General features: G+C 35.2%; 1 protein-coding gene across 1 annotated transcript; it reads left to right on the top strand.

The window, feature by feature from the left end:
• Positions 1-514: 514 nt before the first annotated feature.
• Positions 515-19,810, top strand: PLGRKT (plasminogen receptor with a C-terminal lysine). The gene is given in 5 exon segments (XM_064405239.1): positions 515-676; positions 14,087-14,191; positions 14,194-14,219; positions 15,129-15,238; positions 19,566-19,810. Coding segments are annotated over 5 exon segments (525 nt in total). The 3' UTR covers positions 19,688-19,810.
• The last annotated feature ends 479 nt before the right edge of the window (positions 19,811-20,289 follow it).

Here is a 20,289-nt window from a genome sequence, read left to right as displayed (position 1 = left end):
GTTACAAAAAAGGAGTGAGGAGAGAAGCACTGATTCAGAATCAGAGAAGAGACATGGAAGAGACAATTGTGCTGCATAAGGGCCTGCTTAGAGAAATTAAGTAAATAGGCTAGTAAATGGAGCACAAAGAATTCTCTAAGCTATTGCAGAACAATTTACTCTGGTTTTGAAAAAAAAAAAGCATCAAATCCCAGGAAATTAAAAACCTCAGTGTTTTCTCGAAATCAAAAAATTAATCACATTGTGCTGTCCTAAAAAAAGGTTTCTACTACAGCAGCACAATAGGAGCATTCTGCTGTTGCAGCAGATATTAAATAAAGAAGCCTAGAATGTATCTAGTCCTGGCAGAAGCTTTTATGAGACAGTATGCTGGGTTTTTCTGCAGTGTTGATGGCTCTGGAGAAAGGAAGCCTGTACATGCTCAAGCACAGATGTACACAGCCTGAGAAACAAGCATGAAAAACAAGAGCAGTCTCTGGTCACAGTACTGCAACATCATGGGAGTAACTGAGATATGGTGGGACAGCTCATGCAACTTGAAATCTCTAACAGAGAGGTACTAGCTCTTTTGGAAAGACAGGAAGGAAAGACAAATAGTAGTGATGCCCATGATGAGAAGTGTAGCCTGTCAGTTAAGGTCAAAGGAGAGTTCACGAAACGTGACACTGTGGACGGAGTTTGCTGCAGGTCACCAGTCAGAGTGACAAAATACATGAAGAAACAACAAGTTGCCCTTTCAAACAACTGAAGAAAGTCTCTGGATTACTAACTGATTCTCATGAGACTGTAGTCTCCCTAAAATCTGCTGGAAATGCCATAAATAGGAAGATGTAAACAACTGAGTACATTTCTGCAAAATGTGAGAAATAACTACTTGATACAGGTGTGTGTGTACTAGATGGGCCATCCAAGGGCCATCATGCACAGCTGAATTTGTTATTTACAAATGAGGGGGAACTGTAATATTACAGTCAGACTTGATTGTAGCAAGATGAGTGCAGACACTGGACACTGGGAGAGGGGTTTTCATCTTGCTTGGGAAACTGGTAGGCAAGGTGCCATAGGAGCTGTGAAGGATAAAGGAGTTTAGGAAAGCTGACATGATTTAAGTGTCAGCTAAGTGTCCTTGGCCACAACACAGACTGAGAGCTGAAAAATGGGAGCAATTCTGTAGAGATGCAACACTGCAAGATAGCAACTAGGGCATAAGTCAGCAGTGTACCCTGACAGAAGAGAGAGTCAAAAGGACAAATGAGGGCTTTTTAAGCTGTAGTGAAGCCAGTAGGTTGACAAAATTTTCTGTTGTCTTCTGTTCAGTGCTTTGTTAAATCCATTTAAATACTGCATCAACTTTTTGCCCCCCTTCTTCCCCAGTGCAAGAAAAATGTAGGTGAAAAGGAGTAGCTTTTGCAGCAGACCACCAAGATGGCCAAGGGCTGGAGCACTTCTTGCAAGGAGGCCAAGTGAGCTGTGCTTACTTAACCTGGAATGAGAGGCCTTCTGGGGAGCAGGATCTGAAGGGCAGCCCCTCATCAACCGTGAGTAATCAAGAAAGTATAGCCAGAAAGTGCAAGAGGAAATGGGTATACATTGAAACAGGATTTTGGGAGCCATGCAGACTGAGTGTAAGGAGAAACCTTTTCCCCTGCAAGGCCAATCCAGCAGTGGAGCAGAGGCTCAGTGATGCTTCCATCTTTGGATGTTTTCAAGACCTGGCAGGATAAAAGCCCTCAGTAGCCTGGTCTCCTGGTCTGATCACATAGCTATCCTAAGACTGCTGAGGTTGAATCCAAGTTATTTTATGATTCTCTAACACCCACAGAAGCAGGCTGTGGCTCACTGTATTTTGTTGGTCCTGTAAGGGAGGATTTTCTTACCTCTCTTTTTTCCCAGACTGAGAATTATGAGCGGTTATTTATTGACGTCTGCACTCGTACTGGGCACCACATGCACAGCAGCAATCTGTTGAAACAAGATGTGACTTGGTCTAACTTTTAACTGACAGCTATCAGACAGACTTTAGAAGTATGTTAAGTGATAATGATACAGAAATAACATCACAAGGGATGGACAAGGGAATTCGGAATTAAAGCCTCTGTGTGCCCTGCCTGTCAGAGTGCAAAAACAAAGCAAAAATCTTGTTTGTGGGAATAATTTACCTTAAAAAGAATGGTTCAATCTCCTGTGTATTTTGGAACTTTTGTAATATATATTGCTGTATTAGCAGATACATTATTTAAGCAAAACAAATTTTAAAAATATTGCATTGAGATTACAGTAGGTCAGCTCTGCCAGTCTCTCAGGGTCAGACTGGCAGACTGAAATTCTTGAGAATTTTAAGAATAAGTTACACAGGAAGAGCCAAGAATCACTGAAAGTACTGGAAACAAAGGAATCTAGTTAGGGTTTAGGGCATGTCATTGTTTTATTGGTTTTTGAGGGTTGCATTCAGAGTGATTTGGAGGGGTTTTTGGTAGACTTTTGGGGTTTTTTTTTCCTTCGCAGCAGGAGGATTTCTTACCATGCAAAAAGACCGTCTTCTCAGTGGGAAAGCATCATTGCTTTCAGGAGTCAAATGCAGTCTCCCAAATTAATATTTGATGGGAGCCACTAAACTAGTAAGAAAATAAACATGCTAGAAAAATAATACACTTCTGACAGATCTTGTATTTACAAATAATAAAAGTGTTTTATTATAACCTGTCTACAGCATGAATCTCTGGATAGTCTCAATCCCAGTCTGCTGCTGTTCCTCTTCTCTCCCTATTTTATTATGTCAGACTCTAAAGTGCATTCTTTTCCCCAGGTAATATTGGATAGCCAGGAAACAGTCACAGATCTGCTTTTGTAGCAGTTAGTCTTTGAAAGTTTATAGACTTGCTCCCTATGTGCTCCCTGTGTGGGCATGGAAAAGATTCTATACTTCTTGGTTAAAAAAAGAGTAAAGATCAGGTAAATCTAGAAAAGTAAGGGCTTATTTTTCTGAGTTTTGACAATTCTGTGGTACTACTTTTTGTTTTTTTTACTTTTTTTCTTTTTTTTTTTTCTTTTTTTTCTTTTTTTTCTTTTTTTCTTCTTTTTTTCTTTTCCCTGAAAATCCATGGCAATCTTTTCTTGGTTTTTTAAAAATTTTCTTTCTTTTGGGATCCCTAACATCATCTAGGTTCATTTTGAGTAATGATAAAACTACATTATCCTATTTTAATTAGGACCAGATAGTGGTATGGAAAATCCTCTATAGTTCTGTATCTCAGTGGATACTTTTAAACTCCTTTCTTATACGACTTTCTTTTCTTTTTTTTTTTCACTTCTCTTTCATGGTCTTCCCCCCCTGCCCTCCCCCCACCCTCCCCTACTTTGTTTTAACAGCTTCTTTTGAAGTTTTGGCAGTGATGCAAATTAATAAAGCACATAAAAACTAAAGGCATTTTCTTCCTCAGTTAGTTAAAATCGTGGAGCAAGTGGGCAGATAGTATAAAACATTGCTAGGGAAACTCATCCTCTAGTTCAGTAAGGCATAGTCTGCTTTTTAATAGATATAAATTATACAGCATTTTCTTCTGTAAGAGAAATTTGCTTTTGACACAACACAGAAATACCAAACATATTTATCTCTTACAGAAAAAAAAAAATCTTATTTAGTTCTTCAAATTATAAATTGTAAGATTTATACTTCTGAAAATGGCATTCAAGTGGTCTGTTCTTCAGCTCTTGCCTGTGGAGAAACATGTATGCATTGCACACTGTATGCATAAGCCACGTCACATGCATTCACAAATCAGCTTGAAGTGAAACTGCTGGTGAGTGTTTGGTATATCTACAAATGGCACTAAAGCTTTCAGTTTTGTAAGAAAATGTTTCAGGGATATTATTTAATCATATATGCTAATGTATAAATATTAATATCATTAGAATGTAATTTAATGTTACAAAAGGTGTGTGACAAAAGTATGTTTTTTTGGAGAAAAATATCAAAAACTCACTGAAACTGTAGATAAATGTGACTGAATATCGTATGTTTTCTTTCCTCTACACTGTCAGTTCTTGATTAGGGGCAGACCATAGCATGATTACATGATACAATCCTGCCAGGATTGTATTGCCTTAAGAAGTTTGCTTTGAATGGCAATAAATGAAAGTAACATGGCAGTTTTTTCTTCATGTTTAACAATTGTCCTTAAATCTGAATTGAAAGTATAGAAATACCCCATAGAAGCTTATTAATTGGCCATATCTTTTGACTAAATTATATCCTTTTTTTTTTCTGAAATAAAGATATAAAAACAATTTTAAAATATAGACCTATTACAAGAGATGAAACAGGACTACATTTCCGTTTATATCCAGACACTCATGTGTATCTCAAGACAAGATGTTGTAACTTCAGTTATACAGCTGTTTATTACTGGTGTTTGCTTTTCACCTCAATGTCTTTTTGAAAATGTACAAAGAAGTCGAAACATTTGTGTTTGCCCAGTAAGAAATAAGTTTGAACCTCCCAGCAGGAGTTTTAAGTTTGTTTCTTATTGGATTCTGTTTGATAGTCTAGGTAACCCTCTAATGTTTTTTGAAGTTCTTACTTCTTAAGAAACTTTAGTGAAGTTGTGACATATGGTAATATGTGTCAGGATGTATAGTAAAATAGGTAAATGAAGCATTTTAAACATATCTTCAAGTGAAAAATGAGATTACACATTTAGCAGAGATAAGGTACAAGCAGTATTTGTATCTGCATATTTAAGATAATGTTTCCGTAAAAATGTACACCTTTCCTTAAGTTATTGGTTTTGTGATGTTTGAACTGAGTCATGGATTCTACACACAGCACTTTGCTGGATGTCCTTGACTACAGATACTAAGAATTTTGTGAGTGATGAGGAAAACCCAATTTATTTATCAGATAGCTCATGGGTCTCATCTGACCTCCTCTTCTCAGTTTTAAATTCCTTAGAATTAAAAATATATTAAGAATGTACAGATAATATTAAGATAGGTCAGTAGAGGTTTTATTAGAAACTAGATATTGGACTACTTTCTTAAAAACAAATGCAAAATGTTAATGTAAATTGGATGAGGAAAAACCAAAACTTTTGAAAAATGAAAACATTAAAGTCTTTCTGATACCTAGTAGGCTCAGTCCTAGTACTCCATCTTAAACAGGTACACGGAATTCATAGAATCATAGAATATGCTGAGTGAAAGGGAGCTATCAGGATCATCACGTCCAACTCCTGGCCCTGCACCTCATAAGACTATTGTTTGTTCTTGGTAGGGACTTATATCTTGCACATGTCCTGGTCTTTTATTCTGGGACTTTCTTTGAGTAATGAGCTATAAGTAGGAATGAAAAATAGAGTATGAAAAAGTATGAGTAAAGGCAGGGGGGAGATGACATGTCTTTCATCTAAAGAGGATTATATTTATAAATACAGTTTTGGGGTTCTGTTGGGTTTTGGTTTGTTTTTTGGGGTTTTTTTTTTTCATTAATAAATTAAATTAACTCATTACTCAGTCAAAATGCTATCAATTATTTATCAGTTGATTTTAAAATGAAGTGGTGCTTAAAATGCGTATGTGTGCAATGTTTTGACTCTTGGCAGGAAAAATGGCTAATGTTAAAATGCCAGTGAGCTTCTGAACAAGAAATTTTTTTTCATGTTTCCTCTCTTTCATTGATAAAAAAGGAAAGTACTGACATAGTTTTCTGCAGTTCTTCCTGAGCCTAATAAAACTTTTTGTGATGACATTTTTCCATCTACAGATTTGTCACCTTATCTTTGTTAGTAAAAGATCAACCACCTCTATGATTATACCCAAAAAATTTAATTTCTCTTATTGTCTCAGACACTGAGTCATTTTCTTAAGGGTCTTTTAAATCCCTAACCTTTTCCTCCCCAAAGTTTTCAGTGAAATTTAGTCAAAAGGACTTTCTTTTAGTTCTAGTAAAATGAAACCAATTGTTCCTGTTCTTTCTCGTGAAGTAAAATGTAAGCAAGTTTTGCCTTTCCAGATTACTACCATCTGTTTCCCTTTGGGGTGGGAAATAGCTAGATTTGTTTTATATTGACAAGATACTAGTAGCGCTTACGACATCACTAATGCATTTGTCTTGAAGCCTTACATAAATTGTTTTGCCCCTTAGGTGATCTAGGCCTAATTCTGGGAAATAAATGCTCTCTGGTAACAATTCTATATCCTTATTAGTTTCTGCTCCTCAAATGGAACAGAACAAGATAAATGATACCTGTACTGAGGAAGATTAGAACCATCTGTCTTGCAGGAAAAAAGCCAGTTTGGTTGGTATTAGCTGACAGGTTGTATACTCTGCCTGAACACCGTAAAGAAACAAATGAAGTAGTTAACAAAGAGCAGATTTTAATAGCTATTTCTAATATTTAATGACTACCAGCAAAAGATGCAAAACAAAATGGTTGCTGCACTAGTAGTGAGACAAATATTAATTAAATTTATTCAGTTAAATTTATTAAATTATACCAGCGTTTCTGGGAGGGAATATCTGTGACTAGTACCTATCATTGTGAATACAGGTTGCAAATTTTGTATTGCTTGGAGGTGTACCTCCAGCTTACCTTTATACGTTTAGTCTCAATTTGTTGGAGGAATTTAACTGACTTCAAAGAAAAAATGCCTTCTGAAGCTGCTTCCTGTGACACAACATATTTAGCATAGTTCCTTTCTTCTTAGTAGAGCAAACCTATCATTTCAGTCTTTTGTTAAATCCACTGAAGTAAAATTTAGTCTTTTACTTGCTTTCTATGAAATACTACTTCCTGAATATTAAATTTTTTTGGGGGGAACTCTTATTCAGTTATTAGTCAGATATTGAAATTACTTTATATTGTTACATTAACTCTTTATTTTATATGTCTTGACCTATTTTACTATTCCTTCAACAGTGATACCTGCTTTTTACATAACTGGCTATTCAATGACTTTGGTTTCTCTCTATAAATCTTGTATAAAGCTTCTGAGAATTCTGAACACTGGTAACAGTACCTTAAAACTTCACTTACTTTTCTTGATAAGATTATTTTATACAGGTGGTGGATGCCCATCACCACTCTGCTGCATGTTTGTTGCCTAAAAGCCACACAGAGGAAAAATAATAATGCTGGATTACTGCCAAGAAATTTTACCTTCATGCTTTGCCCATTAGATTGAGTCTGCCCTTTGTGCAGCACAAAATCTCACATGGATTTAAGGGCTTTTGATAATATTTCTTCTTTATACAGAGTACAATTTCAGTACCTTATTGACAACAAAAGGAATATAAAGGATTTGGTGCTAATAACACCAAGGTCATGGGCTCAATCTGTGATGGTTCAGTTAAGGGTTGGGACTCAGTGCTGGTGGGTCCCTTCCAACTCAGAATATTTTGTGTTTCTGTGTGATTTTTTTCAGTGCAGTTTCCATTCTGGCTTGTGGCTAATATTGTGAGACCCGTTTCTTTTTCTGATAACTCTTTGCTTGTAAATAATTTGTAATCTGTCTTTGCATGGGGAAGCTTTAAAAATTAAGTTTTCCATTTAGAGTGCAGTTTCTTGCAGTACTAATAATTTTAATTGCTCTGTGTACTTGATGTGAAAAATATCTGCAAACAAGCTTTGAAGCAGCAGGATAAAACATTTTGGTGTGATTTATTTTAACTGTTTGATCTAGAGGCCCATTTCCTGAAATGTCTGTGGGCATGCTGGTCATAGAACCAAGCAGATACTGCATAATTATTTTAAGTTGTCATCTCTATATTGCACTCTGGTGGCTTACAATGGAGGTGTAGAGATAGGTATCACTGTTATATTTTTCATTTATTTTTGCCAAAGAACCACTTGCAGCAGCTTCTTGTTTTACCTATTGATTAGAAAGAAGGATACCAAGGATAAGTCCCATGAGCTTTTAATCTTTGATCTGCTGATGAAATGCCATGTGTAACTGTACTATCTGCACACTAACTTTCATAGATGTTTTGGAAGAGATTTGCAGATTTTTTATGTTTGATTTTCTTTTATTTTTTTTTAACTTAAGCATTATTTTTCATTACAGCTCTGAGTCCTCAGAATTTAGAAGTTAATACTTTTTAAAAGAATGCTTTCAGAGTGTCTGAACACTGAAAAACTGTAAGTGAAAATAACCTATCATAGGCAGAGTAGCCATGGCGTATAACAGATGTATTAACCTGTGACAAAACTGGAGAACTCTTTTTCATGAGTGTAAGGGTATCTCAAAAATTTCTTCAAGTTTCAGTTTTCTTAGATTTATAAGTTTAAGAACTTAAGTAGAGATGGTGTTTATTGATAAGAAGGTGTTTATTTATAGAGATGGGGTTTCAGAACTTAAGTAGAAATGGTGTTTATCTGATTATTTCTTATAAGGTAGTTAATTACTTTCCTGTCCAAATATCTGTTTACCAGGACATCAGTATAATTACATCTTAATGATAGTGACATTAAATGTGTTCTCTATAGGTTTACTGCCATGACTGCTCTCAAGTTAAGTGTTTGTTCAGCCCAGTATTTTGGACAGGTTGGGTAAAAGAGTGTATCTTCCAGGGGAGCCATTAAGCATATTGGGTTGCAAATTGACTCTTTATTGAGGGGTGATTACTGTGTCTTCCTCCACACAGACACTTAGATTCCACTGAAATCATATTTAATACATGTGGGCAGTAAAGAAGAGAGCATTTTGCACTACTTTTCATTTCTATTGAGTATTTGTACACCACCTTCCATCCCATTTGGGGTTACAAAACCAAAGCAGCATCCATTCCACCTACAGCAGCTCAACATGGAAGAGAGAAAACAAGCTAAGAATCTAAAGTATGAGAAATTTCTAGTCTAGTGAAGATGTGACTTATAATCCAGAGAGTGGTTTTTTTGCAAGTTTTCAAAGTCTATTAAATTATTTCAGATGAGAATTTTCTCCCACTGGATTTTAATCAATTAAATGATGGTATAAATGCTCTTTTGTGTGGTTTGACATCATTGTGGCAGTCTGAAAAATAATCAGTAGAAATGATAAGGATGGTTACCACTGACTAGTTTATTAGCATTATCAGTTTCACAGTAACTGACCTTTTCCTTCTGTGCCTCACTTCTCTTCATCTGTCATGATTCATTTTGTAACATTGATTTCCTTTTACTCTAACAATTTCTGTGTGACAGACTTCAAAATCCCAATCAGCCCTTACAGTTGCTCACACAGTGTTGAGAAACTACTAGCTGTATTTAAAGAAAAATGGGAAATTTATTTCTAAAAATTTAAAATGTCACTTGCTATTAGGACCCATTTATTTTGAAATACTATACTTAATTTTTAAAATTATGCAATCAATATTTTTTGCCAATATAGAAGTTGCTACTGTCACTTTTTTATTATTATATTAACTGTGTCTATAAAATCATGGTCTGATTGTTACAGGATATAAGTAATTGAAAAGCATGCTTGCATGTTCACCCATGCATCCACATTACAGCTTCAGCTCTCTTGTTCTATGTACAGCAACCTGGATAGGAAAATTACAGTATCCTTGTTACTCCTGTTTGAAAGCTACACTTCAGATCCTTTATCTGTAATTTTTAGTGCAAGTATAGTCACGTAAATCATTCCTATTGAACTTTTTATGTCTATTTAGATGGGTCATTTATGTACTTAAAATGAAGTAGAATTTGTTCCCTAAGATAATGGCACTTGGATGGTGAATGGTTGTTGACCTGATATGTGTGATATGCACCTGTGGCTTGTTTTCTCAATAATCAGCTTTGCCCATCAGTAAGACTTTTCTAAATAAAATACAGCCCACCTCTGCTAAGTCTGAATGGCATACTTTTTTTGTCTTGTTATCTATAAAATTCTGTAAAATGTTTTGCAGTAAAAATGAATACCTACTGTTCTTAATTCTTACTTCTGTTCTGCCATAATGAGAAAAGAAGTAATTTTTTAAATTATTGTAAAGTCCTAAGACAGTAGGACTTGGTGTTTTTCATAAAATCTGCATGTTAATAGATCAAAAGTCTTTCACTATCCCAGTGCGACTGACATTTTCAATAGAACACATGCGGAGGAAAATAAAGACACAATTACTAGGAAATTAACAGCTGAAAATGGGATATTGATTTGAGCTGCAGTCGAATATGGTTTGGTTTTCTTTCATCTAATTTTGAGTCATTTTTTGTGGTAGACTCCTGATTTTTTTCCTATATACATATGTTTTCAAATCCTGACTGGCTTAAGCTCTTAAGGTAGTCACTTAAGGCATTGGTTTTTGCCTTAAGATCTGCCAAGATCTGGTTGTTAGCCAGTTTAAGACCAGCACGTCAGGATATATTGGTCATTCAAAACTACCCAAGCTCCAGATAGTAATTTAAGATTGGCATGTTAAATGGATAAGCATAAGGATATTGTTAAATTGTTTAAAAATTAAAACATGAGTTGTTTTAATTTCTAAAAGACTAGTTTAGAGGAGTTGCCTGAGTGCCCATGTAGGTGTTTTATTTTGACACTTAGAGCATTCAAAATTTATTTAAAGGTATATACTCTTTTACAATCAAGCATTGCTTTTAAACCTATTTAACTGATCAGCTGTCAGATCTGGACATGCTAAAGTGTATTTGATTGCACAGGATAGGCAGGTGCTCTGCCTTTTGTCTGCTTTGTCAGAATATGCCAGAGAGGTGCTCCCTGCTGTGCTACACAGTGGCTACAGAGCTCCCTGAAAAGAGCTCAGGTGTAGCCAAACTGGTTTTTCTACAGTTTTTTTCTGGTAAATTCATGTGATGAAAGAGCATTTAGTAGGACAACTTTGGCCATAATTGTTGCTCAGTTTTTGCTTTTCCTTAAGGAGAGTTTGAAATCCAGTGCAGTCAATGTGGAATTGCCCTGGAACACTTAGAACACTTAGACTAAATCTCATCATTACTCAGATTCCTGTTGTAATCCTAACAGCTACAGCATTGTAGTCTTCTGTTTTGCAAGATTAAACTTTGACAAGTAACAAAACTCATCTTGGAAATGGAAAGCATGAATGAAGATTTTTTTGGAATAAAGGAGTACAGAACAAAGGGAACTTCTGGGATTTGAGAGACGTAATTCTGGATTTGGCATAAAACCACATAGGTTCAAAGGTGTTTTGGAGCACATATTCATGTATTGTTACTAAGTTTTCTCTGTATAAATTATGACAACATAAAAGTTGGTTTACAAATCTGTGCATCAGTACTGTAGCTTACTTACGATCTCCAAACTCATCTCAGGGCTTTCTTGGCGCTACACTGTAAGTTTAGTGATAAAACAGGTCTTGTAAACTATTCATTGTAATATCATAAAACTTCAGTAATAGCAAGAATTAAATTATTATTTTAGCCAAATATCACTAGACCTGCTTTTTACTGCCTTTTGTGGATTAGTGTTCATCTGAAACCATTGTTTCTTGGCTTGGTCACATTTCACCATGTACAAAAACAATGTTCATCTCTAAGATTCATAGTTCTAAAACGTCCCTCCAATACATTTTTTTTAAGAAATTAATTTAAATAAAATATTCTGTTTCATCTGGTTTAAATTTTACATCTACATAGAAGAAGTTTGCTCAAAGAAAAGGAATTACAGGTGTTTTTCTATGCATTTCATTCTACCACTTGTTTTTTGATGGAGAAAGTTGAGGGTTGTTTCATTCAAGTGAAAGAAAAAAGATCTAGTTAGAAAAGAATACGAAAAATGTTTGATAATGTTATCTGGCTGCTGTCTATAATATAGAAAACAAGTTGTTTTCAATTATCGTAGGTTATTTATATGAACTACTTGTAGATATACATGAAAGTACCCTTGGGCTTCTGGAATTTGATATTACAGTCTCCTGCAGCATGGTGTTTGGTGACTTTATTGTTTGTGACTTATCTTTTTCTTTCAGCACTTGGGTTTTAAAGAGCTGTCAAAGTATAACAAGTGTGAGAGGGTTTTTTGGTTTTGTTTTTGGGGTTTTTTTGTGTGTGTGTATTTTTTTTTAAAGAAATCATGTTAGGATCCTTTAGTTTACTTTTGTAAGTTTGAACTTACAGCCTTCTTTTTATGCCATACTTACTTCTTTCTAAACACTGTACATGTTAAACTGTCTGTTTTTCTTCTTCTCCATTGTTCCCTTTTAGCAAGACCTATATTTCATCAGCATATCCTTGTCCCACTTCCTTACCATGTGCTTCTTCAAATTAAAGCTCATTTAGGGTAATACTGTGCATCTTGGAAGCACAGACCCTTATCTGTGCTGACAGGCAAACAAAGGATCCCTTAATACTTTTCACATATGTGGAAACTACACCTATAATCACACTGGAGATGAAAATAAAGTCATTAAATGGATATTACATGTCATTATTTTATCTTATCATGTCAGCCCTCAGCAATTTACCAGGCTTAGGATATTTGGGACCAAAATGGGTGTAATTAATGGGCAGCGTACTTGTTTATTTTAGAATTTCCGACTGTCTTGTAGGTAACAAAATAAAATCTAATTATTTTGATATTTTATTAAGTGGTGTGTCAGCCATTATATAATTACTTATTCTGAAAAAAAAAAACAAAACCAAAACAAAGCAATCTGAAAATTATGGCTATCAGAAAGGTAAAGCCTGTTGATATTTTTTGTGAGAACAACAATTGCAATGTAAGTCTTGAGGAAAGAGAAACAGATGAAATAGTACTGTGAGACTATAGTGAATGTTGTTTTCCTACTGTGTGCAATTATATGTAATTAGATCTGTCCTTTTTTCATTATGCTGTCTCAAAATTATTTCTACCTATGTAGGTACTGAATAAACTCGTAAATAAGATAGCAAGATCAACATAGTCTGAAGAAATAATTAGTAACAATTTAACAGAAATTGTTCTGTTCAGGCTAAGTCAATAGTAATGGAGATGAATAAATGGGTGGAAACCTTAAGTAATTACAAATCCTTTAAATTATTCTTGAATTAGAAAGCAGGAGGAAAGAACATATTTAATTACTTTTAGAGATTCATTAGAAGAGAACTTTCTGAATTCAGTCTTTGTTCCTTCTTCCCTAGAATACACTCATTTAGGCAGCTGGTATTCTGTTTCCTGTACCTTGCTGAACCTCTCATCCAACTTGGTTAGCTAGCCTAGACATACAAACCCAGGTATTCAATTTTTGCCCCACAATGTGAGTTGTAAACATTGCTGTGAAGATTTATTTTTCTGTTAACTAACTTCTCCACTTTGGTTTCAGACTGCTTATTTTTGGTACAATTATTATTTTTTCATCACTCTAAAAAGGAATTTTTTTTTGTGTTCTATATAGTTGAGAGGAACTTCTGAGAAATACTGAATTTACCTTACTTAATGCAAATGTACCAATAGGTTTAGATGGGGGATGCAACTAAAAAAAAATTACATCTAGTTGTTTGCTTTTTTATTCTTCTGTACCATAGAAAGTTCTTCTTGGATATGTGAATATATTGACTAGATTGTACTTTTTTGCTGTTTTTAATTTTAGTTACAGAAGTATTTCCTTATGGACTTTTGATATATATTCATTATCTATAAAAGATCTGTTATCTTCACAGTGCTTTTCTAAATTTGTAACTGTGGTATTGCAGAAGAGTTATTGGGTTTATGATGCATCATGGGGAAGAGGAAATCCTCAAAGGGCAAAGAGGTGTCAATATTGATTCTAAAATTATTACAACTAAATTAGAATTAAGCAAAATGAATTGGGAAAGCAGGTATTGTATGAATCAGCATGGAAATGCGAAGGTCAGAGAATCTTAATCTAGAGAGTGCTGCTGAGACTTGGGTCCCACTCAAAACCTAACACTGCAATTTTGATTATCTGGACCTTGAGAAGCACAATTAGAAAGATTCTGCATAAAAGTATTTGCTAATGGACCTAAAGGGTTTTTTGGTAGAAATTATTACTGAAGAAGGCCATTCTCAATCAAAAGCCATGAAAGATTGCCTTCTTAGTTAGTGTTTTGGATTTACAGACCACTGAGAGATTGAGTCAATCTTTGAAATAAATGGATGACTTAATTTTGTTTAACCTGTCTCCCTTCTTTAGCTGGAAAGGCAACTAGCACTGCAGAACCTGATGAGAGAGAGACAAACAGCCATGCAGATTGCTTGGACACAAGAATTTCTCAAATATTTTGGGACATTTTTTGGACACTTATTGCTGTAGTTTTAACAACTGGGTACGAAGTTTATTCCCTAACAGAAAATATATTACATTATATATTTCTATTTTGCTGGGTCTTAATTTTGGATTACAGGTAGTTATTTTTATCCAGTACTTGCTCAGAGATTGATCAAATAACAAATGGACTCTGAATTCTGTCTGCTTTGAATGTGTTCTGGTTATGTCTGCAGGTTTATTTAAAAGGAGAGACATGAGCTGACAATAAAATGACAATAAAATATCTGAAGTACAAAAAGTCCACTGCAAAATAAAAGTTGTGTGTGGAAGAGGAGAGAGTATTTAAAAGCCATGCTATTTTCTTGTCTGTACTGAGATTTAATGAACTGTTAGTGAGTAGCACTAACTAATTCTCCATCTGGATTTTTTTAATGCAGTGAACATATTCTGAAGTCTACTCACTTAAATTTGAATCAACTGACCCAAGGGAAAAAGAAACCTGGCTAATAAAGCTATATTGCATAGAGAAGAACTTGCCCTACAGTACTTTTGGTTGATAATGTTTTCTTGGGCTGTAACATGCTTAGAGGGAATTAGGAAATATTTGTGGTTTTGTGTGTATAATGAGGATTAAAAGCACCTTATGCATTATGGGTTCTCTGTAGCATTTGGAAATGAACATAGAATTTATATTGTTACCTGTTGCAAGTGGTGCCCATGCATGCTAAATGAGTTAGATCATCCCATATTTGTTAATATTTTCAAAAACCACTATTGCATTTTTAAGATGCTCTTGGCTTGAGAAAGAAGGCAACCAGAGACAAATGTTTCTGAGGAAATAAAGACTTGCTCTTTGATTAGAGACTTTTAGAAGGATACACATGTCCTACACAGTCATGGTCAGCCTAAAGTAACAGTGCTGATGCGCTGAATATCCTAAATACTTTTTCTTTCTTCTTGCACAGAGCAATAAAAAGGAAAAAAATCCAGAAATTTTACTGCCAATACTTCCCTTAAGCTTTATATTTTCCTATCATTATGGTATGGGCTATGGGACACTCTTGCTAAGGATTAAAGGTATGTAAGTCTGTCGTGTTCTCACAGAGAGCCAAGCTTCAGATAACCTGTTATGTTTTTTTTAAATGGCTGGGAGAAATAATGTAATAGATATTTGACCTTTTTTGACAGAAATATTATGTCTCATTTTTTCTCTTCTGTTGAATCAGACATTTTGCTAGTCAAGAGTGCTCACTATACTTTTATAACATTTCTTTTCAGTTAAGACTGTAATTTTCTGTTCTTGTTTCAAAATATTTGAATGCTAAGTTATAAACACAGCTGATGTAAGAACTGGATATTTGGGAGAAATGAGTGATTTACTTCTGTATTCCACTCTGCTGTTGTTTTTTTGGGGAAAGGGCTAGGGATTACAATATAAAGGAATAGAGACACAAATCATGGCCTTACACCTTCATGACCAAAGACAGTCATCAGGTGATGATCTTACTGCAGTGTCCTGCTAAGACCGAAGAAAGGTGAGTCCTGGAAAGTGGGGTCTTGCCTCATAGTTGTCCCTTGTCTATGTAATTAACTTATATACATTGTGTTGAAGTATAAGGAGATGCATTTATGTTAACTCTGATTCCTAGTGAAGGAGACTGGCTTGGTGAGCGTTGACTATAAGTGAAAACAGCATCAGGCCATGGGTTGTCACCTTCACAAATTGACTTAGTTAACTAAGTCTAAGTAATTGTCTTGTCTGCTACTGGCACAACCTATTGAAACAAAATAAAAATCTGCTTCAGCACTTAGTCTTTAGCCTCCAGATCTAACACTTAGGTTTCCTAACACTGTGCTTCATGGAAAATAGTGGTAGGTTAATTAGACAAAATCTGCTGTAGTTCCTGCTGCATGCAGGTGCAAATACATTTAGGTGATGCAGGATTATATATACCTGTGAACATTTCCCCAACAGCATTAAACAAACCTCTCAGGATTTTAATATGAAGAGTCAGCTAAGCATAGGGAAGAAAGGGTCGTTCTCAGCAATCAAAGTGTTAAAAACGAGATTAATACACACAGAGCAGAATTAGCACTTTGAATTTATGATCTATATGTAATGTGTTTACTGTGTACCATGTGGTCCTGTATAGGTTGAAGAGGAGCAGTGTGGTATCCTATTGCTTTCCAAATATGAAAAGTCATCTTCAGCACTTCAGATCCATTAGGAGAACTTCAGCAGTATGCAAGGCTTGTGAAAATGTTTTGCAGAAAAGAAACTGTGGAACCAAATAGAAAACAAAATTGAGTATGCCAAACTAACTCTGTCTTTTCCAGATTTTTTTTCTAAAAGAAATGTGGTAGATCCATTATAAACTCATGAAAGCATTTGATGGTATATTACCTAAAGATTAAGTTAGCATGAAAGACATGGAAATTAGTAGACAGGTAAACATGGGAGTAAAGAAATTATGTCAAATTTTGTGCTTGAAAAGGAAGATTAGGGTTCAGCAGGGTTATTAACAATATTTCTCAAGATTTGGTCTGGATCTTCATTTGCTTTATAGTTTAAATTATGAGTAGGGTATCCTAATCAAATCTTTGGGTGACAAACTTGATTAAGTTCATCAACAGAGAAGAAATAAATTGCAGTGCAAAAACTTACAGTCTGCAGAAATGAGAGAACAAAATAGGATTCAATTTGATAATGTCAGCAAGCAACTAGGGATTAATCAGGATTTCTACCACCAGAGCTCATCAGATGGAAATAGTAGAAAAAGGGAAAACATGAATGCTGATGATCACAGAATGAGTATAATTCAATAGTGTGAAGAAATTGAGTTAAACAAAGTCTAGAAACATCAAGTGAGGTTTCCTAGTATCATGGCATGGTTGAGGTTGGAAGGAATCTCTGAAGGTTATCTGGTCCAAGCCCCCTGCACAGACAAGACCATCCATAGCCAATTGTCCAGGAAAATGTCCAAAAGGCTTTTGAATATATCCGGAGATGCATATTTCACAACGTTAGTACAAATAGAATATAGATGGGTTTCACTCCCAATCCTATGAGAAAGTACCACTGATAGGAAGGTGCAGGAAAATAATAACTCCTGTGGAAATTTACATTAATTCAGATCACTTCTGGAAAGGGAATCTGTAATTATACTCAAGAGCTAAAACTATTAGGTAATGACAAGCTGCCTTGCAAGAGAAAAAAAAAAGTGATTAATTTGTTTAGCTTTGTAAAAAGACATGAGAGATTTGGGTCTACAGATCCTACTTACAGGATAGGATAAAGGAAAGTAAGAGAAGGAAATTAAACTAATTACCAATATCAGCACTAGATTAAAAGGAAGTGGAATAGCCTGGATGAATCTGGTCTGGAAATCAGGTTCAGGAGTTCAATTTCATTTTATGATTAAAATTACGTAGTTGAAGAGAAGGTTTTATGACACAATAGACCTGCAGCCACAATGCTTATTCTCAACACTCAACTGATCCCCATGTTCACTCCCATACCTTTGCAACCATTTCTCTGCTTGTTTGTCTAATCTGTTGGTGCATGCCACGCTTAATCCCTCTGGTGTAATAATGTATGTATGCATTTACTGTTTTTTCTTTAAATGGTCTCTTTCTTCCAGCGTATACCTATCATCAACCTCATAGCCAATTCCCTCTCCTAAAATAATCTGCAATTATTTCTGTGCTGCATGGTGAACCTTGTATCTGAACTAACTTGATCACATAATGTCTGCATCTGCTGCCTGTCATCCTCTGGCATCATTTTATACCCGTGAAAGTTTTCATTGTTTCATTAGGCATTTTGTTTCTGATCTTGCTTACAGTTAATTTTTTCTTCTGTCTCTAGCCTATTTGACCAAAAATTATCTCATTATTTTAGTATTCTTCCACACTGAGATATTGGAAGGGTATTTTTTCCTGCTTTATAACTTGGGCTAATTAAAACCCCAAACTGAAGACATAGGGGAAAATACCTGTTTTGAGTTCTGTTTGTGCTGTTGGAAAGCCCTAAATTTCCAGGGCTGTGTATCAGAACCTAATCTTTTGGGTATGTCAGGGTTGAACAGCTTTTGGGTACGAACAGCTAACCTAAGATTAGGTTGAACCTAATCTTTTGGGTATGAACAGCTGTCAAACTATCTTTTCTAAACCCCTGAGGACACAAAAAATCAACCTGCTGTCTGTGTTCTTGGCCTCGCTGTTTTGTTTTTCCTCCTAGTCCAGGCACACACTGCTGGTGTTTTCCACACAAATTATTAGATGAGGGGATGGATTTTATGGCCAGCCTCTAGTTGCACAGAACTTCTCCACTAAGCAATGGAGCTCTGGCTACCGTTTCTGAGATTTGCATAGCTGAGTCCCTGTGTTCTGAGCAGTCAGTGGGCCAATGTCCTCTATTCCATGTGAGGGACAGGCATAGAGATTTGTCTATCTACATCTCTGTCCCAAGATCTTTTGCTATTTCATAATCAATTGCTATATGCAACTGACTGATGTTGTGGGAGTGGTAACCAGTGTTGGATATTAGTGATGGTCCCAGGCACTGTTGTGCTATAAAAATTACAGCTGGGAGATGTCAGCGCTCAGACCTGTTTTATGGAATGACCGTAATCCTGACTGCATTGCAATAGTCAGTGAGGCTGATCACACATAAATACACTTTCAAACCACTGCTATAAGGATCATAAAGCTGGGACTTAAGGCATAGATAAACAAGATTGTTGGCATTGTGCCAAATGGCATCAGCCAAAACAAATGCATTCTTTGCCTAATCTTCATCTCTTCTTATATCACAATCAGACCACCACAACCTATGTATGATGTTCAATCTGTATCTTTGTTTTTTGGATTCTCTGTCCTAGATGTTTTCATTCCAGCCTTACCCAGAGCATTCTGCACTCTATAACTTTTCCCTGCCATGCTGCATGTTTAGGTAACAAAGTTTTTGTGAGCAGTGGCTTTGAACAATGCTTCTTCAAGTCCTGTGCTGCCCACATTCTGACACCTTTTAGGCTAGTCCTGAGGCACGAAGAAAGATTGTGCCCAAATATGGTACATCTGTGACACTGTGTACAAGTTTAGTTGTTAAAGCTTATGTACACCTTCATGTGAATGTCTCATCCACATTCTTCTCAGATTCCTAATTACCCAACCAGTCTAAAATTCCTTAGAGACAACTTTGCTTCTGTATTGACATCAGTTTATTTATAAAATATATAGCTATGACTTACTATTTTGCTAATGTGGTCCAAACAAGAATGGCTAAAACAGTTTCTTACGTTTTTTTCCTTTCTTTGCTTTCTAGCTGTAAGACTGAGGAAATTTACCTTTTGTTTTCCTTTTTGGTTTGGTTTGGTTTTGGTTTTTTTCCCCTTTTTTTAAGGTGAAGCAGAGAACACACTTGATGCACAGGGCACTTTGCTGGAATTGCCTAAAGGACCTCTCACATTTAAAGATTTGTAGAAAATCAGAATGTCTCAGAGCAATTTCTTCATAGAAAAATAGGAAGATGGTATTAAAGCTACATATCTGAAATGTGATTTAATACTGCATTTTAACATAATTAAATAATTTTAAAATGTATAAGATTATGAGCTGTTATAAAATAAAAATGTAATGGATTTTTAAAAATTAGTGCTTTCTAAAGCAATTGGTTTCATGCTATATGTATCTCTTAAAAATAATCATTTTTCTGTAGTATATTTTTCTTGTTTATAATGAAATACTGAATTTGCATTGTCTATTCAGAGTCTGAAAATAACTTTCACCTGTTGTAAAAAAGTCTGGTACTGACCAAACTCAGTATAACCAATAAAGATATGGTAATTGGTAGTTATAAGTTTGTATAAATATATAAAATATATAAATAATTATATACCATTTTCAAATATATTTCAGGATACCGAGCTCAATTTGAAGTCAGGAGCGGGCAGTCAATTTATTTGAAAAACAAGACACTTTTTATTTGCTCTTCTTTAGCAAAGAACTTACCATCTCTGCTTCAAGTTCTGGAATAAACAGCTTTTATCAGAAGTAGGTTCAGAAGTAAACATATAACTTGCTAACTGTGTGTTTTACTCTTAGGGAAAACTGTGTTAAAGTATGAG

This window comes from Passer domesticus, chromosome Z (genome assembly GCF_036417665.1).
Source record: "Passer domesticus isolate bPasDom1 chromosome Z, bPasDom1.hap1, whole genome shotgun sequence".
Classification (NCBI taxonomy): Eukaryota; Metazoa; Chordata; class Aves; order Passeriformes; family Passeridae; genus Passer; species Passer domesticus.
This window is presented reverse-complemented; position numbering and strand designations above follow the sequence as displayed.